Source organism: Lissotriton vulgaris, chromosome 5, assembly GCF_964263255.1.
Source record: "Lissotriton vulgaris chromosome 5, aLisVul1.2, whole genome shotgun sequence".
Classification (NCBI taxonomy): domain Eukaryota; kingdom Metazoa; phylum Chordata; class Amphibia; order Caudata; family Salamandridae; genus Lissotriton; species Lissotriton vulgaris.
Window position 1 is genome coordinate 434,408,664 of NC_141693.1, and position 18,060 is coordinate 434,426,723.

At 48.7% G+C, this 18,060-nt stretch overlaps 1 protein-coding gene across 3 annotated transcripts in view; it reads right to left on the reverse strand.

Annotated features, from left to right (window-relative positions):
- Positions 1 to 803, reverse strand: part of PAOX (polyamine oxidase) — a 747,166-nt gene extending 746,363 nt beyond the window's left edge. Inside the window, exon 1 of one of the 3 annotated variants that reach the window (XM_086921851.1) lies at positions 612 to 803. In XM_086921851.1, the coding sequence (XP_086777977.1) occupies positions 612 to 662 (51 nt within the window). In that variant the 5' untranslated portion in view covers positions 663 to 803. Of the gene's footprint in view, positions 1 to 343; positions 480 to 611 lie in introns of those variants that run through there. The other 2 variants (XM_086921853.1, XM_086921852.1) reach the window with 2 other exon arrangements.
- Between the last annotated feature and the right edge of the window lie 17,257 nt (positions 804 to 18,060).

Below are 18,060 nucleotides of genomic sequence, written 5' to 3' on the forward strand. Positions count from 1 at the left end.
CAGCAGAAGTTCTTTATAAGAGATGCAAACAGCCCTGAATGGCTCACGTTGTATACAAATTAAGCGCCAGTCCCTTGCACATTCCCTTTCTGCTCAGGACCCTAAAATTCCTAGAACCACCGACGCCGATCTTCTGTACAATGACAGAGATTCTCGAGGCTCTCTCTGAACTATCCATGGTACCATTAAAATGTATTCTTAATCCGCAGATTACTCTCAAACTAGTTATTCTAACATTTGGCATGGAGTCCCCAGACTGCTCTGTTCCGCTCCAATACCACTGCCCTTTGACCCTTTCCCATCTTTTGTGTCCTGTCGATATTGGCTGCTATTTTCCGCTTACCCCTCGCCAGTACCGCTTCAGAAGAATTTGTGTTGCTCCTATGCACAACGCCACACGCCTCACCGCCGCCGTCGTGTGCCCTCTACCCTCGTGTACAAGGTCCGCCCCACGCTACGTTACCTACTAGTTCTGTCCCGACACGCACTAGTGTGCCCTCTTGAACTTCCTGGATGTTCTGTCACCTGCCTCACTATTTGCCCAGTCCTCCAATGTAACTGCCTCGGCGTTTTCTACGTGTTCGTTTGCCCCGCTATCAGTAAGCTCTCACCGTGGGCTCCACGGGGCCTGCGCCCACCCCTTCTACGGCTTCACTCTCCATGGCTCCGGTCGTGCCCACTTTCTGGAAACGACACCGAACCCCAGGAGGGGGAGGAACGTCTGTCCCTCAGCCCCAAAGCTGCTGCGCACCCTTTCGGTTTTGACGCTGTCGCAAGATTCCTTCCGCTCTATGAAAATAGTCTGCTCGTGAGCTTGACGCCGACTGCTTATTGGACGCTCGGATTAACCCCGCCCCTTATGGAAAGAGGTGGTACTGTCTTGCCTCCCCGTGAACTGGCATCTGAGCAGACCTGCGACGTTGAGGGGTGCGCTCTAGGGAAGCATGTTTACGGAGGTCTGTTTGTTCAACCAAGAGGTTGATAATACCCACGACTAAGTGGGCTCGCCAAAGTTTCCAGACTGCTTATCTATGATATTTATATGGTTCCAGTTGGCACCATATGTATGAGTCACATTCTAATGTCAAATATGTGACACTTCGAGTGGCACCTTCTCTTAAATAAATGAAAACAATAACAAATATGTCAGTGCCTCTCTGTGCATTATCGATACTGCCTCCAGACATATCACACAATGAAAATATGGCTAATATAAGCCAGAAGTATTGGTGTTGCAAATGCTTGTTAGCAGTGATACCAGGTCAATAAATGAAAACAATGATCTTGTTGTGAATAAATAGAATTGAAAATGTTCCAATTCTGAGAAGATTAGATTTTGAATTAAATATTGTTAAGTTTGGAAGACATGTTGGTCTTCAGTGTCTCACAAAATCCGCTTCAAGCACCCATTAACCTGAAGTCTATCACTCTGACACGTGTCTTCCAACATCTCTCTGAAATCCTCTGTATGCAGATCTTACAGATCATGTTCTTCTTCTTCAACACTGTCTTTTCACTCTCCACTTTTGGATGCATCACATTGCTTGCATCACACGTCACTGTTCTCTCTCTCTTTCTCCCTCGAAAATGCAATTCCCTTCCCTGAATTATGTGCTGTTAGTATTTCGACAACTGGTATAATGTAATTACAACTGCACATGCCGAGAGGCTACAGTTTGAATGAACATGTGGTCAAATAATTGTATGACCCAGCAATAGGCAATGTGCGAAACTCTTACTCACTTCAGTGAAAGTAAAGTAAACTACTTAGCTGTTCATCAGCACGATTTCCTTGGCAATGAGACACCACTCTTTACCAAAGGCCATAGGCCAGGCTTGTAACAACTGCCTGGGGCAACACATCAAGTGCTGGCTACTGAGTTTACATACCCCCAAAGAGATACAGCATCAAGTTGCACATAGAGGAGCTGTTGTTATGTCCGACATTAGTATTTCAGTGTAGTTATGCAGACAGCAGCACTCAAATGTATTCATTAGGGCAATAGTTCATGTGACAGAGGGATGAAGATGGGTCCAAAGTGAGTTGGGGGTTCTTTTAGTTATATGTTTGGTCTGGCTTGCCCCCTCTTAAATGTCCTACCAATCTTTCAGCTTCCTCTGCCACACACTATGACAACTCAAGACACCATTATGTCGTCAGACATCCATTCATTCAGTCATTGATTCACCCATTCATTCTTCATCCACTGGTCTACCTAAGCAAAACTCATTCACGCTCACTAACGTATCCATTCATTCTATGCATTCACCCATCCTATCATGCAATCATGCATCCATTCATTCACACACATGCATACCTCCTCTACTTGTACAATCACTCATCTATCCTTTTCACCATCCATCCATGAACTTTCTCCTCTATTCATCTATGCACACCCATAAATACATTCACACAAACATTCACCCCCCCCCCCCCACACACACACAAAGATGCTCACATGTACAATCTTGCGAATCAATGAAAACAACTTTGATTTCAGTGGCAGGCTTATGGTCTTTGATAATGCGTCCATTATTTCAATTGTTAATTTGTATATCACCTCTATCAATCACCCTCTGGGGCTTGTATTGAAGTGCAGCTGTGCTTATTGTTTACTCAAAGATCTGTTGCAGTCACCTAGCAGGTCCTGTTTTGGCAAGGGGCAGAATACGCACCACTTGGTCACGCCATCATCTTTGCCAAACTGTTTACGGGGTTTGATGTCACTGAATGGAGAGCAGGGGTAGGAGACAAAGCCTAAAACCGACTGACCCTTCTCTCGCAGAGGGGCATTATGAGCACGAAGAAACCCTTTCAGGAAAGAAGCTGAAAGTTCCACTGCATCCGATCTGTGAACTGCTTCTTTTTAATCAATCCGGAGGCTGACTAAACAGCCCCAAAATGTACAAGAACGAATACAGATTTCAATGAGAGCGCTTTACAAGCTTGCCTGTTTTCATACCAGCGCCCCAGTTGCTTCAGGCCGAGTTCACGCTAACTGTGAAGCAGGAGAAATGGCCGAATACTGTGCATGACGTTAACCCGAGGCCAGTCAACTAAAGGCACCGCACCCAGATCAACACGGTCGGCCAGGTTCGGAATTTGTTGATCACGTGGTACCCTTGGCTTGATAACAATTTCATTCCTGACTGTGCCGAGCCTACCGAGTTTGTTGCGGTGTGGTGTATTCTTAAAGAAGCAAACAAGAGGCAGGGGCGGACTTAGGCATGTGCAAGCTGTGCACCTGCACAGGGCCGCCAAACTCCAGGGGTCGCCATGCCCCTATTAAAACACCTTCCTGAGGCGGGGGGGGGGGGGGGGGGGGAGTTCGCCCCGCTAGAACCCCCCCTTCCGGGCCCCCTACTTAGGCTCCATGCCAGGGCCGCCATGAGCCTAGAGCGCCCCTGCAAGAGGGAGACGGCAAAGTATTTTTTGAGACATTGACTTTCATATCGTCCCCATGTGACACATTCAGGCATTCCCTCACCCATAGGGGCCACCCTATCCTCCCTCCGCATGGGCTCCTCGCCCCTAGACTACTCTTTTGTCTGGTAGGTCCTTCATGGGGTCTGGCACATTGGGAGGGTCCGTTAAGGCCTTTATCATGGCTCCCCAAAAGATCAGGGGCCAGATGTACGACCCTTTTTAGCTGTGCCTAGCGGAAAATCGGGGTGTTTGCAACCTGCTTAACCCCTTCCATGCTGGTGACGAACCCCAGCCGTCATGCACTACGGTGCTCGTGTGCTGATGACGGCTGGGGTTCGTCATGCCCCGCCCGTGTTCGCCCGGCGGCCGCACACGGGAAAAATCACGGCCGCACGGAAGGGGTTAATAAGGTTGTAGCATGTACAAACCAGTGGTAGAAGTGGGGAGGATCGGAAGGTGCACGATGTGCCCCTACTTAAAAAAAATATTTGAGTACGTTCCCTTACTTCTGTGATGGGACAGGAGCAGTGACCGGGCCGGAGAGGCAACAGGAAAGGAGAGGTGACTGGGCAGGAGAGGTGACTAGGCAGGAGAGGTGGCTGGGCAGGAAAGGCGACTAGGCAGGAAAGGTGACTAGGCAGGAGAGGTGACTGGGCAGGAGAGGTGACTGGGCAGGAGAGGTGACTGGGCAGGAGAGGTGACTGGGCAGGAGAGGTGACTAGGCAGGAGAGGTGACTGGGCAGGAAAGGCGGCTAGGCAGGAGAGGTGACTGGGCAGGAGAGGTGACTGGGCAGGAGAGGTGACTAGGCAGGAAAGGTGACTAGGCAGGAGAGGTGACTAGGCAGGAGAGGTGACCGGGCAGGAGAGGTGACCGGGCAGGAGAAGTGACAGGGCAGGAGAAGTGACCGGGCAGGAGAAGTGACGGCAGGAGAGGTGACAGGGCAGGAGAGGTGAGGGGGCAGAAGCAGTGATTAGGCAGGAGCAGTGACCGGGCAGGAGCGGTGGACCGACAGGAGCAGTTAACGGACATGAGAGGTGAACGGACAGGAGCGGTGAACACAAAAACTATGGATTTAGGGCCAGATCTCTGTACTGGGGTGAATTAATGACATTGTGATGCATTCTGTCCATCAGATGTTCTTTTTGCTTTTGTCACCCCAAGTGGGACTGGTATGCCCAGACGTGGGTCCCGTGCTCTCCATGCCACTGGAATCCAGCTATCCTGGCTGATGGAGGGTGAAACCCCATAACCGGTCCTAGGATGCTTGTTTCCAGTCCAGGGAGGACCTAGCTTGGCAGTTCGGGCTGGAATGTTCCCATTGGGGGCAGTATCAAGACTGATTTGCATATGGCTGGATACAAACTGGAATGACATGGTGAGCAAAAAAACAATGGATTTAGGCCCAGATCTCTGTACTGGGGTGAATGTATGACATTGTTCTGCATTCTGTCCACCAGTTATTCTTATTGCTATATTATGATTAGGGCTCCCGGTTTTCCGTTTAAACAGATTTTTACATATAAATACAGACGGAAAACATGTTTTCCTTTGTCTGTATTTATATGTAAAATGGGAAAGTACTAGCACATTTGGCATGCAGCTGTGCTCTTGCAGAGTTCTCTCGCCACACCCTCTTGCTGATTCTAGGGCTGTGGGGTCTTTTTTGCACTCCTGTCTGCCTTTTGTTAGCTGCCCCAGCCATGTCTGGGGCTCCGCTCCGCCCCTCGAGTGAGCCTGGCCAGCCATTTCAAAAGAAAGGCAAGTACGTGCTAATCCTGTTCATTATTTTAGCGCTCAGTAAGCGGGGTGGTACAGTCAATTATTTAGCCAGTTAGTTTTGTTTCCTTCTCCTAAGGCCATACACGAAAAGCCACAAGTGCTAACAACCTGGCAGCGTTTCCTACTATCCTGTACGCTTCTGAGCCTGAGCTCAGGCTGTTCCTAAATAAATTACCAGATGTATAGAACCATTTTCCCTACATTGGGGCACAAAATATTAAACCACAAAGTCCACATAATAATGATAATGTATTTATTGTAATGCCATTTGCACCACACTTATGCTGCTACTAACCACTTTAAATAACAAATGTCTCTTACACAATGTAGTAGTGATCGATTCATCGACTTTGTAAGCATGAAGGCTGACTTAGACTTGCCTGTAAATTGCAAGCGTTTAGTTCACTGTGACATCCTTTCAGACACAGAGATCTTTGTTGAATTTTTCTGTAGTTTTGTTATATCAAATGCACCAAGCAGGGCACAAGTCTTAAAAAAAAATAACTGGGGGGACGCTCCAAGTTAGGTGGTGTCACCGGAAGTGACGTAATGACGGGAAGCTGGCAGGACTAATTGTTTTTCTGCTGGTCGCCCTGCAAAGGTGTCCGAGTCTACGGCAGTGCATGGCCCCTCTTCAATTTCCTGCCTGTACCCCAGCCCGGCCCGACTGGAATTGTTACTGTCGCCTGGTAACATTAGCGTTTGGGAATTGAAAGTCCAGCTTTTGGGCAGGGGGGACGGTGACCACCCGGTAAAAATCCAGTAAAATAAGTGGGGGGACGCCGTCCACCTGCGTGGTACCCCGACTCGAGCCCTGGCACAGAGGAACTGCAATCAAAATGTGATCATGAAACTGGTACGTGCAAATGTCTGATTAGCTCTAGTCTTTCACAGTGCAATTGTCAAACAGATCTATTGATAATAAGATACATAAAGAGGGCTTTTTGTCAATTCCGTTCAACCATTTGTTTTCTTTGACTAGCCTCTTTCATTCATTGACAGGAGATTTTGTCAATCATGTTTTGGCTCAGCCCATTGGAGTATTCATCTCTTAACTAATGCTATTGACTGTCAGGGTGTATCTTTCCACCACCATCCCAGTGCTTGCCCTGAACTGCATGGGAGACTTCCTTACAACTTAAACCTCTCTGTCCACTCCAGGTGGCTCACTCTTAAGTGTCTCGCTCTAATGTACTATTGCTCAATGGTTTAGTCATGAAACCCGGACCAAAACCTTATTGCTCACACCGTCCATGCAAATGCTAATACAGAATTAGCCCGAATCAATGCATTGTTGCATTTGGTATGTTCGGACTTATTACCCATACTCAATACTCTCAGTCACCTCCCTCCAGAGTCTTTGAATCTTAGGATGACCCACGCTAGCTATTGGCATCCTACATCCGGAGCATGGCATCTATTCGATGTTCAAATGTTGGTGAATGCCTTCCCATTCAGGGGTAGGTGTTCTCTCAGAATGATCATCCGGTTCGTTTTTATTGGTTTTTTTTTGGGGGGGGGAGATATTTACCTCTATGACCTGGACCCTCCATCTTAGGGCTGCAACTCCTCTGTAAAATGTAATCCTGAGCAAATCTACTATTTGTATATATACATGTGGCAAAAATACTAGCTGCAGCGTTGCCTTCTGCTTGTGGCAAAAATAAATGTGGATAAATACAGATAAAATGCCCAACAAATAAATATGGATAAATACAGACAGAAATGGCAAAAAATAAATACCATAAAACCGGGAACCCTAGTTATGATTGAGCAGTTAGTTGGCTGACATGAATATGAAGGAGCCTTTGTGGGTTTCCGTGGGTCTAGATTCTCCTGAAGTGTCCCTTTCTCTTCTGAGCCCTGCTTGAAACATGTGTACAGGAGGAGCCCTGTATTCATGTCCTCAATGTTAGAGACAAAAAATACTCATGGATTTCTGAACAATGAGAGTAAAAGCATTAAGGTAACATGTTGTTCCTGCTTATATTTTGCACGTTTTACATAAACCTGTATTCCCTATGAGTGTTTGCTTTTTGGGAATTAAACCTCAAATAAACATGTTTATCCATTGTTTGAATTAAATAACGTTATAAGCTGTAATTGGTCAGTGAAATGCTCCACATACAAAAAATTGGTATGTTTTGCTATTTCTAGCCACACCCCTCACTCTGCCCACTGATCCAATCTTCGGTTATTCCCGCCCCCTGATTCTCCACCCACAGTTCCTCTATGTTTTTTCCCCACTTCGACCACTGGTACAAACCCTATTTTGCAAGTCATTAACCTATTATAGATTCGCAAGAAAGGGTGTATGAGTCGTTCTTAGGAATGAGCGTGCCTAGGGAGTCCCTTCTTAATAGAGAGTCACAGCGAGGAGTAGGATTGTTGCAGTCGCAAAACAATCACAGTTACCACCAACTTCAAGTTGGTGCTAAGCCAGTCACAAATGGGAAGGGGTCCCCTGCTTTTGGGAGCGAAAATATTTTTTAAGAGCAATCAGTGGCCCCACAGACCACTGCCAGCCCTGAAAAAAACAAAAAGAAAACTTTTCATTTTTTTCTTTTAACCCTTTCCATGCTCATGACGAGCTCAGCTCGTCATGATGCACGGTTGAGCTGTGCTGATGACGAGCTGAGCTCGTCATGAAAGTCATGAAAGTATGGAAATAATCAAAAGTCAGCACAGGAGGGGAAAACACCTAGCAGCCAAGGTGTTAAACGCATCCCAATTTCTTTTAAGGAAAACAGGACTGCATTTGAAAAAAAAAAGTTGTTTTATTTAAAAAGCAAACACAGGGGCATGGGCAAGATGGCGACCTCATAGGATGTGCCTAGCGATCGCTCCAGCCCGCCAAGAACTAAAGCCTTACTACAGCACTCCATCCAGAGCTTTGGCGGGCGGCAGGCTCCAGTAACAATAGACTGACCTGTGGTGATTGCCGCTGGTTGTCCTGACTGGCCACTACATTCCTGCTGCACGCTGTGCTGTGTCGCGTGTCTTCTGACCACGAGGTGCGGTCCAAAGAACAATGGCCGAGGCCTGGAGCGGGGCGGCCTGGGTCCTGCATAGGGTCACCCCGCTGAGCCCAGCAGACAGACAGGGACCTTGCTGGCTGGACTTCCACCCCTCGCTGACTACCCGGGGTGCTCCCAAAGCAACCTCCCGGACCTGGCATCCCGCCACTGACGCCTTGCTTCCCCTGGGTAGGATTGACTGATCGTGAGCCCAGCCGGTATGTGATCACTTTGGAAAACTGCTTTTGCCTTCGTGTGGGGCTCCTTGTGGGAGGTTGACTCTGCAGGGCTGCGAGCGTGTTGCGGCGCAGGACTACAAGTCCCAGGAGCGCCAGCAACCCCCAACCGCCACCACCTGGGACGCTCTCCCTGCAGCTCCTCCCTGCAGCTCCTCCCTGCAAACAACACAGTTAAAAGCTGTCTCCGTTGGCTGCAAGTTGGATCACTTTGGAAAACTGCTTTTGCCTTGAGCTGGGACCCTGGTCTGCTGTTTTGGACCTCTGCCTTCACCCTAATTGCTCGCGGAACCCGCTGCGCGGGTCCCGCCTCGTGTGGGGCTCCTTGTGGGAGGTTGACTCTGCAGGGCTGCGAGCGTGTTGCGGCGCAGGACTACAAGTCCCAGGAGCGCCAGCAACCCCCAACCGCCACCACCTGGGACGCTCTCCCTGCAGCTTCTCCCTGCAGGCTCCTCCCCATTTCTTAGGATTGTACATCGGGAGCGCGCGGGAGTGCGCCGGGAGAAGCCCGGGACAAGGGCGGGACCGTCTGTGGCCGTCCGTGGTCGGACAAGGTTGGGTTGGGCCCGGACCCCTGTCAAAATTACCATCAGATCTACGTTATTCTTCTTGCACGGCTCTAAAAGGTATCTTGTCATTATTAGCCTTCGTAAGGGAGGGGGACATATAGCACCCAAAGCACAGTGGAACTATTTATTGACTTATATACTTATCCACTTAGAATCTCACCATGCCATTGAGATCAGGGAAAGAACGTTTAGTCCACATACAAACTTCTAAGGGCGTAGTCTCTGGTCCCCTAGACGCCTTTATCACCAGAGCCACTGGGATTTTGGAAAAAGAAATAGAAATGGTGGAACAAAGGCTGTCCCTCGACCTAGTCACCGGAAAGCGCTCCTCAATGGGTGCTTTAGCTTTAGCCAAAAGCCCTGTCTCTCATGCAGCATTTAACTGCATTTCTACCATTGAGACTGAGGCAATAGTTCACTTGGATGGAGATGGGGTGACCTTACCCCCTTCCCTAGACAACAGGGCCCAGAAATCCAACGATAATCAGACAAGGGATGGGGATGAAAGCCAGAATACCGGGGATGACGAATATAGTTTGGTCAATCCACCCCAATCTATTGATTCTACTCCACCTAATTTGATTGAGTTGACTCAAACGAGTCCAAAACCGATATCACGGAAGAGAAAATATGTTTCGAGCCCACAGGGGCAAAAAGATCAAAAACAGCCCAAATTGAATGACACTTGCAGTGTGAGTATACCACCCTTACAACCCCCCCATGGTTTCCCAATTGTGTATTGTCCATCATTAGCTCCCCTGGGGTCATCTAATCCTTGCCCAACATGCCTCAATAGTGACGACACCTTGTTGGTCAAAATTGAGGCTATGCTAAAAACCATTCTGCTCCCGGTTTTGGAGAGAACAAGGCTGATGACCGTTAAAATTGATGCACTGGAAACAGTAGTAAACACCAATTTGGGTCTACTGCAAAAATGATCAATGTCTAGTCCCGGGGTGGGGGTTCGTAATCCGACTCAGGGTAAAAAACAAACAGCATGTAATCCCTCAGTGACCCAGGTAACCAAGCCCGCACCGCCAGGGGCAACTACTAATATTAATAAACCCATAGTAGGGGCAAAGTCCGCTGTTACAACAACCACTGCTAGTAGAGGTACCTCAAAGAACCTACCAAGGGAAAAACACCCACCCACATCTAACTCAGCTATAGCGAATCAGTCTATGTCAAATGGCTTGGTAAAACAATCTAATAGTATCCCAGTCCAATCACTTAGTAGGGGTAAAACTAACCCTCAATCTTCTAGGACTCAGCTGGTGGGTAAACAAAAGATACGCCCCTCACCCCGAGTCAATCTACCCCCAGAAGCGTCCCAATATACCATAGTTTTAACTGGCGTAGCTCCCCTAAGGGACGGTATCAAGGAGACCCAAGGGGAATTGCGGAATAAAGTAATCTACTGGTTAAACAAAAATCGCCCACTTCCACCATCATCCCCTACTGAAATCCTTTTTGTAAGGAGAGTAGACTGGGTGGGTAAGGGCACCAAAGATTTGGAAGGGGACTGTATCTTGATATCATTCAAAGACCCCTGGGTGGTCGACCTAATACGACGGAATGCTAGATTTGCCCGTCAGGGCAACGTCCAAACTTTGGACCTTGCTTACTTTTACCCTCATACACATACCAACTATCCCATAGACCCAAACCAGTGGAGAGTGAGAGATGGGAGGTTTCGCAGGCCTAGAACACCCCACCCACAACAGTACCCCCTACTTTTCAATCATTTTGGAGCGCTGTCTGACTTGGATTTGGTGGATTGACTGTGTTTACTCAGCACGACGAATAAGCCTACCGATGATAGCGGGGAAGAAGTACAAATTCTACTTAAACCCCCTATGACACATACACTGGGTAATCAGTTTATGCCATACAAAAAGGCAAATATGATGGTCCCGGCCGAGGGGGAAAGTGTGCAAAAAATCAACACTGAAGAAAAAGGGGTCAGAAATTTGCCCATAAGCACCACCCTAACCAACTCCCCCTCCCCTCCCCATTTAGGTAATAACCTTGCAGAACTCACTACAGCGACATTTAACATTGTGTCCTGGAATGTTGTCGGAGCGAAGGCTCGTATGGACTCTGAGGATTGGCTGGAGTTTATCGACAAATTTGACGTAGTGTTACTACAAGAAACTTGGGCAACTGCACCTATACACAAAGCTGGCTTCATAAACTTTTTCAAACCTGCAACAAAGAGCAATAAAGGGCGCGCTTCGGGGGGTTTGACAACGTGGGTCAAACAGGCTTGGGGATATACAACTACAGAACTTTATGAGGACAATCCCGATATCTTGGCTATTAGGTTGAGCAAGGAAGGTGGTCAGGACATGCTTATTATTAACATCTACTCTCGTGGCCTCCCTGGTGGTCGATGTCCCCCGATGGTGGGTGCCTTGGACAATCTTTTGGCAGGGTGGAACAAAGGAACATTGATCCTGTTAGCTGGAGACTTAAATTGCACCATTGAGCCGCTTTACTTAGCAGGGGATAGCTGGGGGTCCGCAGAGGATGCAACTTGGAATATACCGGATCTATTGACCAGCAAACCTGTTAAAGCAACGGAGGCTGCCTTGAACTGGACTGCTTTTTGTCTTACCTGGGGGTTAAGGGCTGCAAACGGACGCACTCCATCCGACCTTGGCGCCAATTTTACTTTTGACAATGGCCGGAGAAAAAGCCGTATAGACTATATCTTCTTAAAAATGGAATTCTGGAGTCTGATGGTCGATATGGAAATTGTCCCTCGCCCAGAAAGCGATCATAACCCTCTGTCTCTGAAACTAAAGTTGCACGGTGTGGTAAGATTGGAAGTTCCAGTTCCTAAGGGGCAAGGGGTTGTAATCTTATCAAATGATCAGAGGAGATTGAAATGGTCTAACATATCAGGAGATGAAACCATACAGACTAACATAGAGAAAGTGGTGAAGCTCGCATCAAACAAAATGATGTCAGAGGACCTCGGGAGGGGTACCATTGAACTAAACAAAATGATGGACTTGCATGATCAATGTTTTGCTGAGCTTAAGCTACTTCTCTCTAAACCATGTAAGAAGGGTGTTGGGCGACCGCTTGCCAATCGGGCAAAATGGTACAACAAAGATTGTAGGGAGGCTCACAGTAACCTAGTTGAAAAAGTTAAATCTACAAATATGTGTGCTGTAAAGGAGGCTAGGAAACGGTACAAAAGAGTACACTGGGAAGCAAAGAGGGCGTGGGAGGATGATTATTGGGCCGACCTCTTGGATGCCACCAAGTCAAACAACCAGACTAAATTTTGGGACATAGTAAAATGGGGGAAGGATGGTGACTCCCGTATTCCAACCAACCATGTGTCCCCAGAAGCCTGGATAACCCATTATTCATCCCAATTTAGCTCAGAAGGTATTGACCCTCCCCCTATTTTGAATCAGTTGCTTGTAATGCCCACTTGTGAAACGACCCTGACCTTCACTAATATCGAGACAGAGTTAGCCATTGGTTTGACTCAGCGGGGGAAAGCTCCTGGGTTGGACCAAATACCAGCCGATTTGTTTAAAACAAATACTGCTCTCTGGGTGCCATATCTAACAAATATAGCTAATGCTATAGCAAAGGGTGCACGCATCCCCAAAACATGGAAGGGGGCTGAGATTCTTCCTATATATAAAAAAGGAGACCGGTCTAATCCGGGCAATTATCGCCCGATTAGTTTAATCGACTGCCTCCAAAAGGTAATTGCCCGTATGATCTTGGCCAGAGTGCAAGGGTGGATGGACTCTGAAAACATACTGTCTCCCATGCAGGCGGGCTTTAGATCTGGTACGAGTACCATTGATCAGGTGCTCCGATTTTGTATGATCTTCTGGAAGGTTGTTACACTAGGCGGTGGTACCATCTTTGCCGCATTTATAGACCTGAAGTCAGCCTTCGATCTGGTACCTAGGGGTAAATTGTGGCAGGTACTGAGGGACCTGGGTATGCCTGGAGAATTACTAGAGTTGATCATTAGATTACACGAAGAGAACTTCGCTAGGGTAAGGTGGGGAGAACAAGGACAACATACGGATTCCTTCCCTGTAACCCGAGGAGTCCGACAGGGGTGCGTTCTCGCGCCCACTCTCTTCCTACTCTTTATAGACCAAGTAGCAAAATTCTTCTCGGCCACCCATACTGATGCCCCATCCTTGGCAGGGACCAAATTCCCCATGCTTATCTTCGCCGACGACACCTTACTCCTATCCAAGACCCTGGCAGGCCTACAGCGGGCCTTGAACCGTTTTGAGGAGTTTTGTGTGAAAAATGATCTCCAGGTAAATGTGGGCAAAACTAAGTTCATGGTTTTAACCAGGAATAACTTCGTACGCAGTAACGTTCAAATGAGCGGGGTCAACTTGGAACAAGTTGAAACCATGACTTATCTGGGGGTCCCCCTGGATCGCCGTCTGTCGTGGAAAGATCAAATAGCGACACAGCAGTTAAAATTCGCCCAATTGACCGGATGTCTTTTGCGTGAGCAGAAGAGATCTATTACCAAACGGGTCATCCCTGCCATTAGAATTTATGACACTAAAATAAACACCGCCATACTCTATGGGGCTGAGTTATGGGGATTTATGGACCTCTCTAGTCTCTATAGAATCCAGTGCAAATTCCTTCGGAACCTGGTAGGGTTGCCACAATCCTCCCCATCGATACCCCTCTGTCATGATATGGGCTGCCCACCAATTACAGACATGGCTAGATTTAGAGTAGTGGCTACTTGGAGGCGCTTGTGGACCTCCCTGGATCTCACACTCTTTGCTAAGGAGTTAGCAGAAGTGAGGTCCATGGGGGGCTCTGAACGAATCCCATGGCTTCGTTCGGTGAAAAAGAGCCTGCATGATATGGGTTTAAAACATCTGTGGGTCTCCCCAGGCACCAACACTTTCCCATCTAAAAAAGAATTCAAAGAACTATTTTGGGCCTCAACCCGCCACTCCTTGGTAACCGCCTCCAGTTCTGGCAGCCTCACGGGAAGATTCTTAAGCTTTAAGCTAGATCCCTCCTGCGAGATTTACTGGGACACCATCACCAGACCACTGGACAAGAAACTTTATCATCAGTTTCGTGTGGGTGCCTTACCTTTGAATTCATTTACTTCATCCTGGGGTAAAACTTCCTCTAGTTCATGTAGCTGGTGCCCTGATCAAAAAGAAACAGAAGGTCATCTATTGTTTGCTTGTCCGCAGTATTCAGAACCTCGTTCCACATGGCTTAAACCCTTGTTCAAACGCCTTTCTTGTAGAAGGTCTTCCGAGGCGATCTGGGTGTTGAAAACTAATACCTCGGAAACTTTTGTGATATGCGTGGCCACATTTTTAGGCTGGGCATGGGCAATTAGGGCCAGAAGGAACTTATCTTAATTGTATCATGTAAGATCTCACTTATAAAATGTGCTAATTCTGCTCTTTTTAGCCCCAGGTTTATACATGTCTTGTAAAACTAACAAAGTTTAATATTTAATAATTAGTTTTAATCGTGTTTTCAGTGCAAAGTTAATAATATGTTCATTGTTTTTTTATATAACTTAATGTATAGTGGTTGTTTTGTTTTGTAATGTTTTTAATTTGTCTTTTATGATTTTATTATCGAAATAAAGACATTAAAACCTGAAACCTGATTAGCGTGGGGCGGCCTCTGTGGACCCGGGGATTGAGTGGAATCCTCCTGCCGTCATCTGGGTTTGCCAGCGCGGGTCCACTTTGGGGCGGGGATCTGCGCCCGCAGCCCGCGCCTCGCGACTAGTTTGGGAAGCGGGAGCGCCCGCCATCTTGCTTCGGCTCTACCTGGGACGAGTCCTGCGCCTGGGCCCGCCTCCTGGCGGCACAGCCCGTTCGGCCAACAGCAGCTTTCTTTCCTCCCCAAAGTTGTGCTTTCCCTGTTGCGGACCCACCTAGGGGCCAGTTCGGAGCCCGCGGTCGGGGTACCCGCCAATTCAGCATGATAGTACCTGGGGTGGGTCTTACCCCGGGCCCACTACTCGACGGTGCAGCTCTGTCTCGTAGGTAGCCTCCCTCGTGCGCGTCCCGACCGCCTCTGCCCGGACATAGCCCCTGGTGGCGGCCTTTAACTCTACAAAACCCTTGTGTCAGTTGTTGGAGGGACACTATCTACACCCAGAATACACAGGTGTGACTCTTGCCATCAGCGTCTGCTCAGGCGTTGTTGATCTCTCCGGGGGGGAGGTAAGCCCCCCTCTAAGCTGCGCTTGTCTGTCACGACTACCCGGGTAGTGGACACCACACTAGGCTCTTACGACACTGCTGACCTTGGGACAAAACAGAAGAACCAGGCCCTACCCAATTGAGTGCCTGGCTGCTGCACTCCATCATACATCCCAAAAGCTTACGGGTTCGTCCCATCAGCCCCCGCAAGACTGACCCCAGCACCGGGGAATGCACTTGTCTAACGGTCCAGGCCTTGCCAAGCTAAGCATGGTACACGGCCCACCCGCTACTGGCCTCTCTGTACGGCCTGCTGTGTCACTCAGTGACAGAGACCTCCCACATCAGGCCTTAAGGGCAGCGGGCCTCCATGGCGGCGGGACGACCAAGAATTGACCGATCGGTCAGAGACATGCTACAGCCCAATGTGGTCAGTCAGGGCTCAGAGTCGGCTATGGGGCGGCAGAGGGAGCGGATGCGCCGGCCACAAAGGCCTTTATGACCTCGCTTTTTTCAGAGCTCAAGGAGGACCTCCAGGAGCTCAAAGACCAACTGGCGGTGGACCTCTGCGAGGTCTGCCGGGACGTCTCGGAGATAGGTGACAGAGTTGCGACCCTGGTGGGCGAGAAGAGGAAATTGAGGTGTTACAACAGGAAATTATTCTCCTCAAAGAACAGCATGTCGAACTACAGGGCAAGGCGGAGGCCCTTGAGAACCGCTCCCGCTGCAAAAATGTTCGCATCCGTGGAGTGAAACAGGGAGCGGAAGAAGGCGACATTGGTGGATTCGTACAAGCATTTTTTCATCATATTTTATGCCCAGAACACACCACCGAGATCCAAATTGACAGAGTGAATCGAGTGGGCCTCCCCCGTCAAGCCGCGGCGCCGCCCCCGGACATCCTGGCGTGTGTCCACAACTTCCAATTGAAGGAGCTTATTCTCTGCAAAGCTAGAGACTCACACCCTCTGCAATTCCGCTGCCTTGCTACAACACTTTATCAGCAGTCACCCTGTTTAAACGGCGAGAATTTAGGCCCATTACACAACACCTGAGGGAGAAAGGGATCCATTATGCCTGGGGGCATCCCTTCCATATAATCTTTAAATTCGATGGGAAACTGCGTCAGCGGCGATCTCTCCAGGAAACCTCAGATCTTTTGGGTCTCCCCCCTCCGGTCACACCTCGCCCACAGAAATCTTCTAAGTCCTGCGGCGACAGGCCAGATCGTTGGCACACCATGGGCAAGCCTCCCTCACCGTCTCATGGGCTGGATGCGGCCGCTCGAACAAAGGAGAGGGAAAATGTTCTGGCCTCACTGACAAATAGCCCAGCTAACACCTCCGCTGCCTGTCTCTCTGATATAGCACTTTGATGGGACTCTTCACTCGAGCGGGCCGGAGGATTGGCACCTCTCCACTCGCACAGACTTGGTTTGTCACCACAGCCTCAAATTGTGCCCTTTTGACGGACATGAGTCACTCCCGCACTGTTGCGGGCTTTTTCCTTTTTCGGCAGAGATCGACCGACCCAGGTGTGGCCAGATACAGACGTTGTTATTGCAGCTGTTTATTTTTTGAGATTGTATTACCTGTTTTGGGGTAGGATGGGTCGTCTCCTCAGTGAGTTCCTTTATCAATTACGCAGAGGGTGCCTCTGCATGTTTGTCTATCCTCCGCTACCATGTTCTTGATGCTGTTTCTCCCTGTGGGATGGATTGCTCCCCCCTAGCGCTTCTCTAACTTACACTCCCCCACCTGGAGCTTAAAATCACTAGTCTCAATGCTCAGGGCCTTAACAACCCAGTTAAACGTAGGGCGATATTATCCTGCTTAGAAAACTCCGGGGGTGACATCTGCCTCATCCACGAAACCCACCTCTTACAAATTGACATTCACCATATGCGCCGTGGCCATTTCCCTCACCAGCACTGGTCCTCGACCAATAACAAGCGGGGTGGGGTTGCCATTCTAATAGCTATGCACTTTAAGGGCTATAAAGCGATTAATGATCGAGAAGATACACCGCTCTCCGTGGTCTGGGAGGCGCTTAAACTGGTGGTGTGTGGGGCCCTCATAGTGAAGGCTGCCTTAGAGAATAAAACTAGACAGACGAAACGCACTGATCTAGAGGCGTCAGTAAAGGAACTTGAGGCCATACACAAGTGCACAGACGCCCCTGATTTTGGCGGCAATTAGAGAAGGAGAGACTCGAGCTCCGACGCCTAGATCTAGTCCAAGCAGTACACACAGCGGTTCATCTAAAGTACAAATACTTTGTGGGCTCCAACAAATGTGGATGCATGCTAGCACATTGCCTTGGTAGCCAACAGGAAGCCCATGCGGTGACGACGCTCCGCGACAGTTGTGGTCGATCTATTTCCGGTAACGCCGATATAGTGTCAACTTTCCGATCCTTTTATAGCTCTCTGTACGCAGCTGATACTTCCCTACGCCCTGATCCCTCTCTCTACCTCGGCGGTGCTGCAGTGACGTCTCTGCCAGTGGGTGAATCTGTTGCCTTGGACTCGTCCATCCGCATAGAAGAAGTGATTTCTGCAATTGCGCTGAAGTTACAGAAGGCCCCAGGACCTGATGGCTTTAGTGCCCTTTTTTATAAGACTTTTTGCGTCAAATTCACCCCGTTGTTAATCTGTTTGTTTAACTCGTTCGCAGACACCGGAACCCTCACCCCATCCATGCTGTAAGCTTCTATTTCAGTCATCCTCAAGCCGGGCAAAGATCCGGAACTTTGCAATTCCTTTAGTCCAATCTCACTATTAAACATGGCTGCCAAACTTTTTTCTAGCACCTTAGCGTACAGACTTA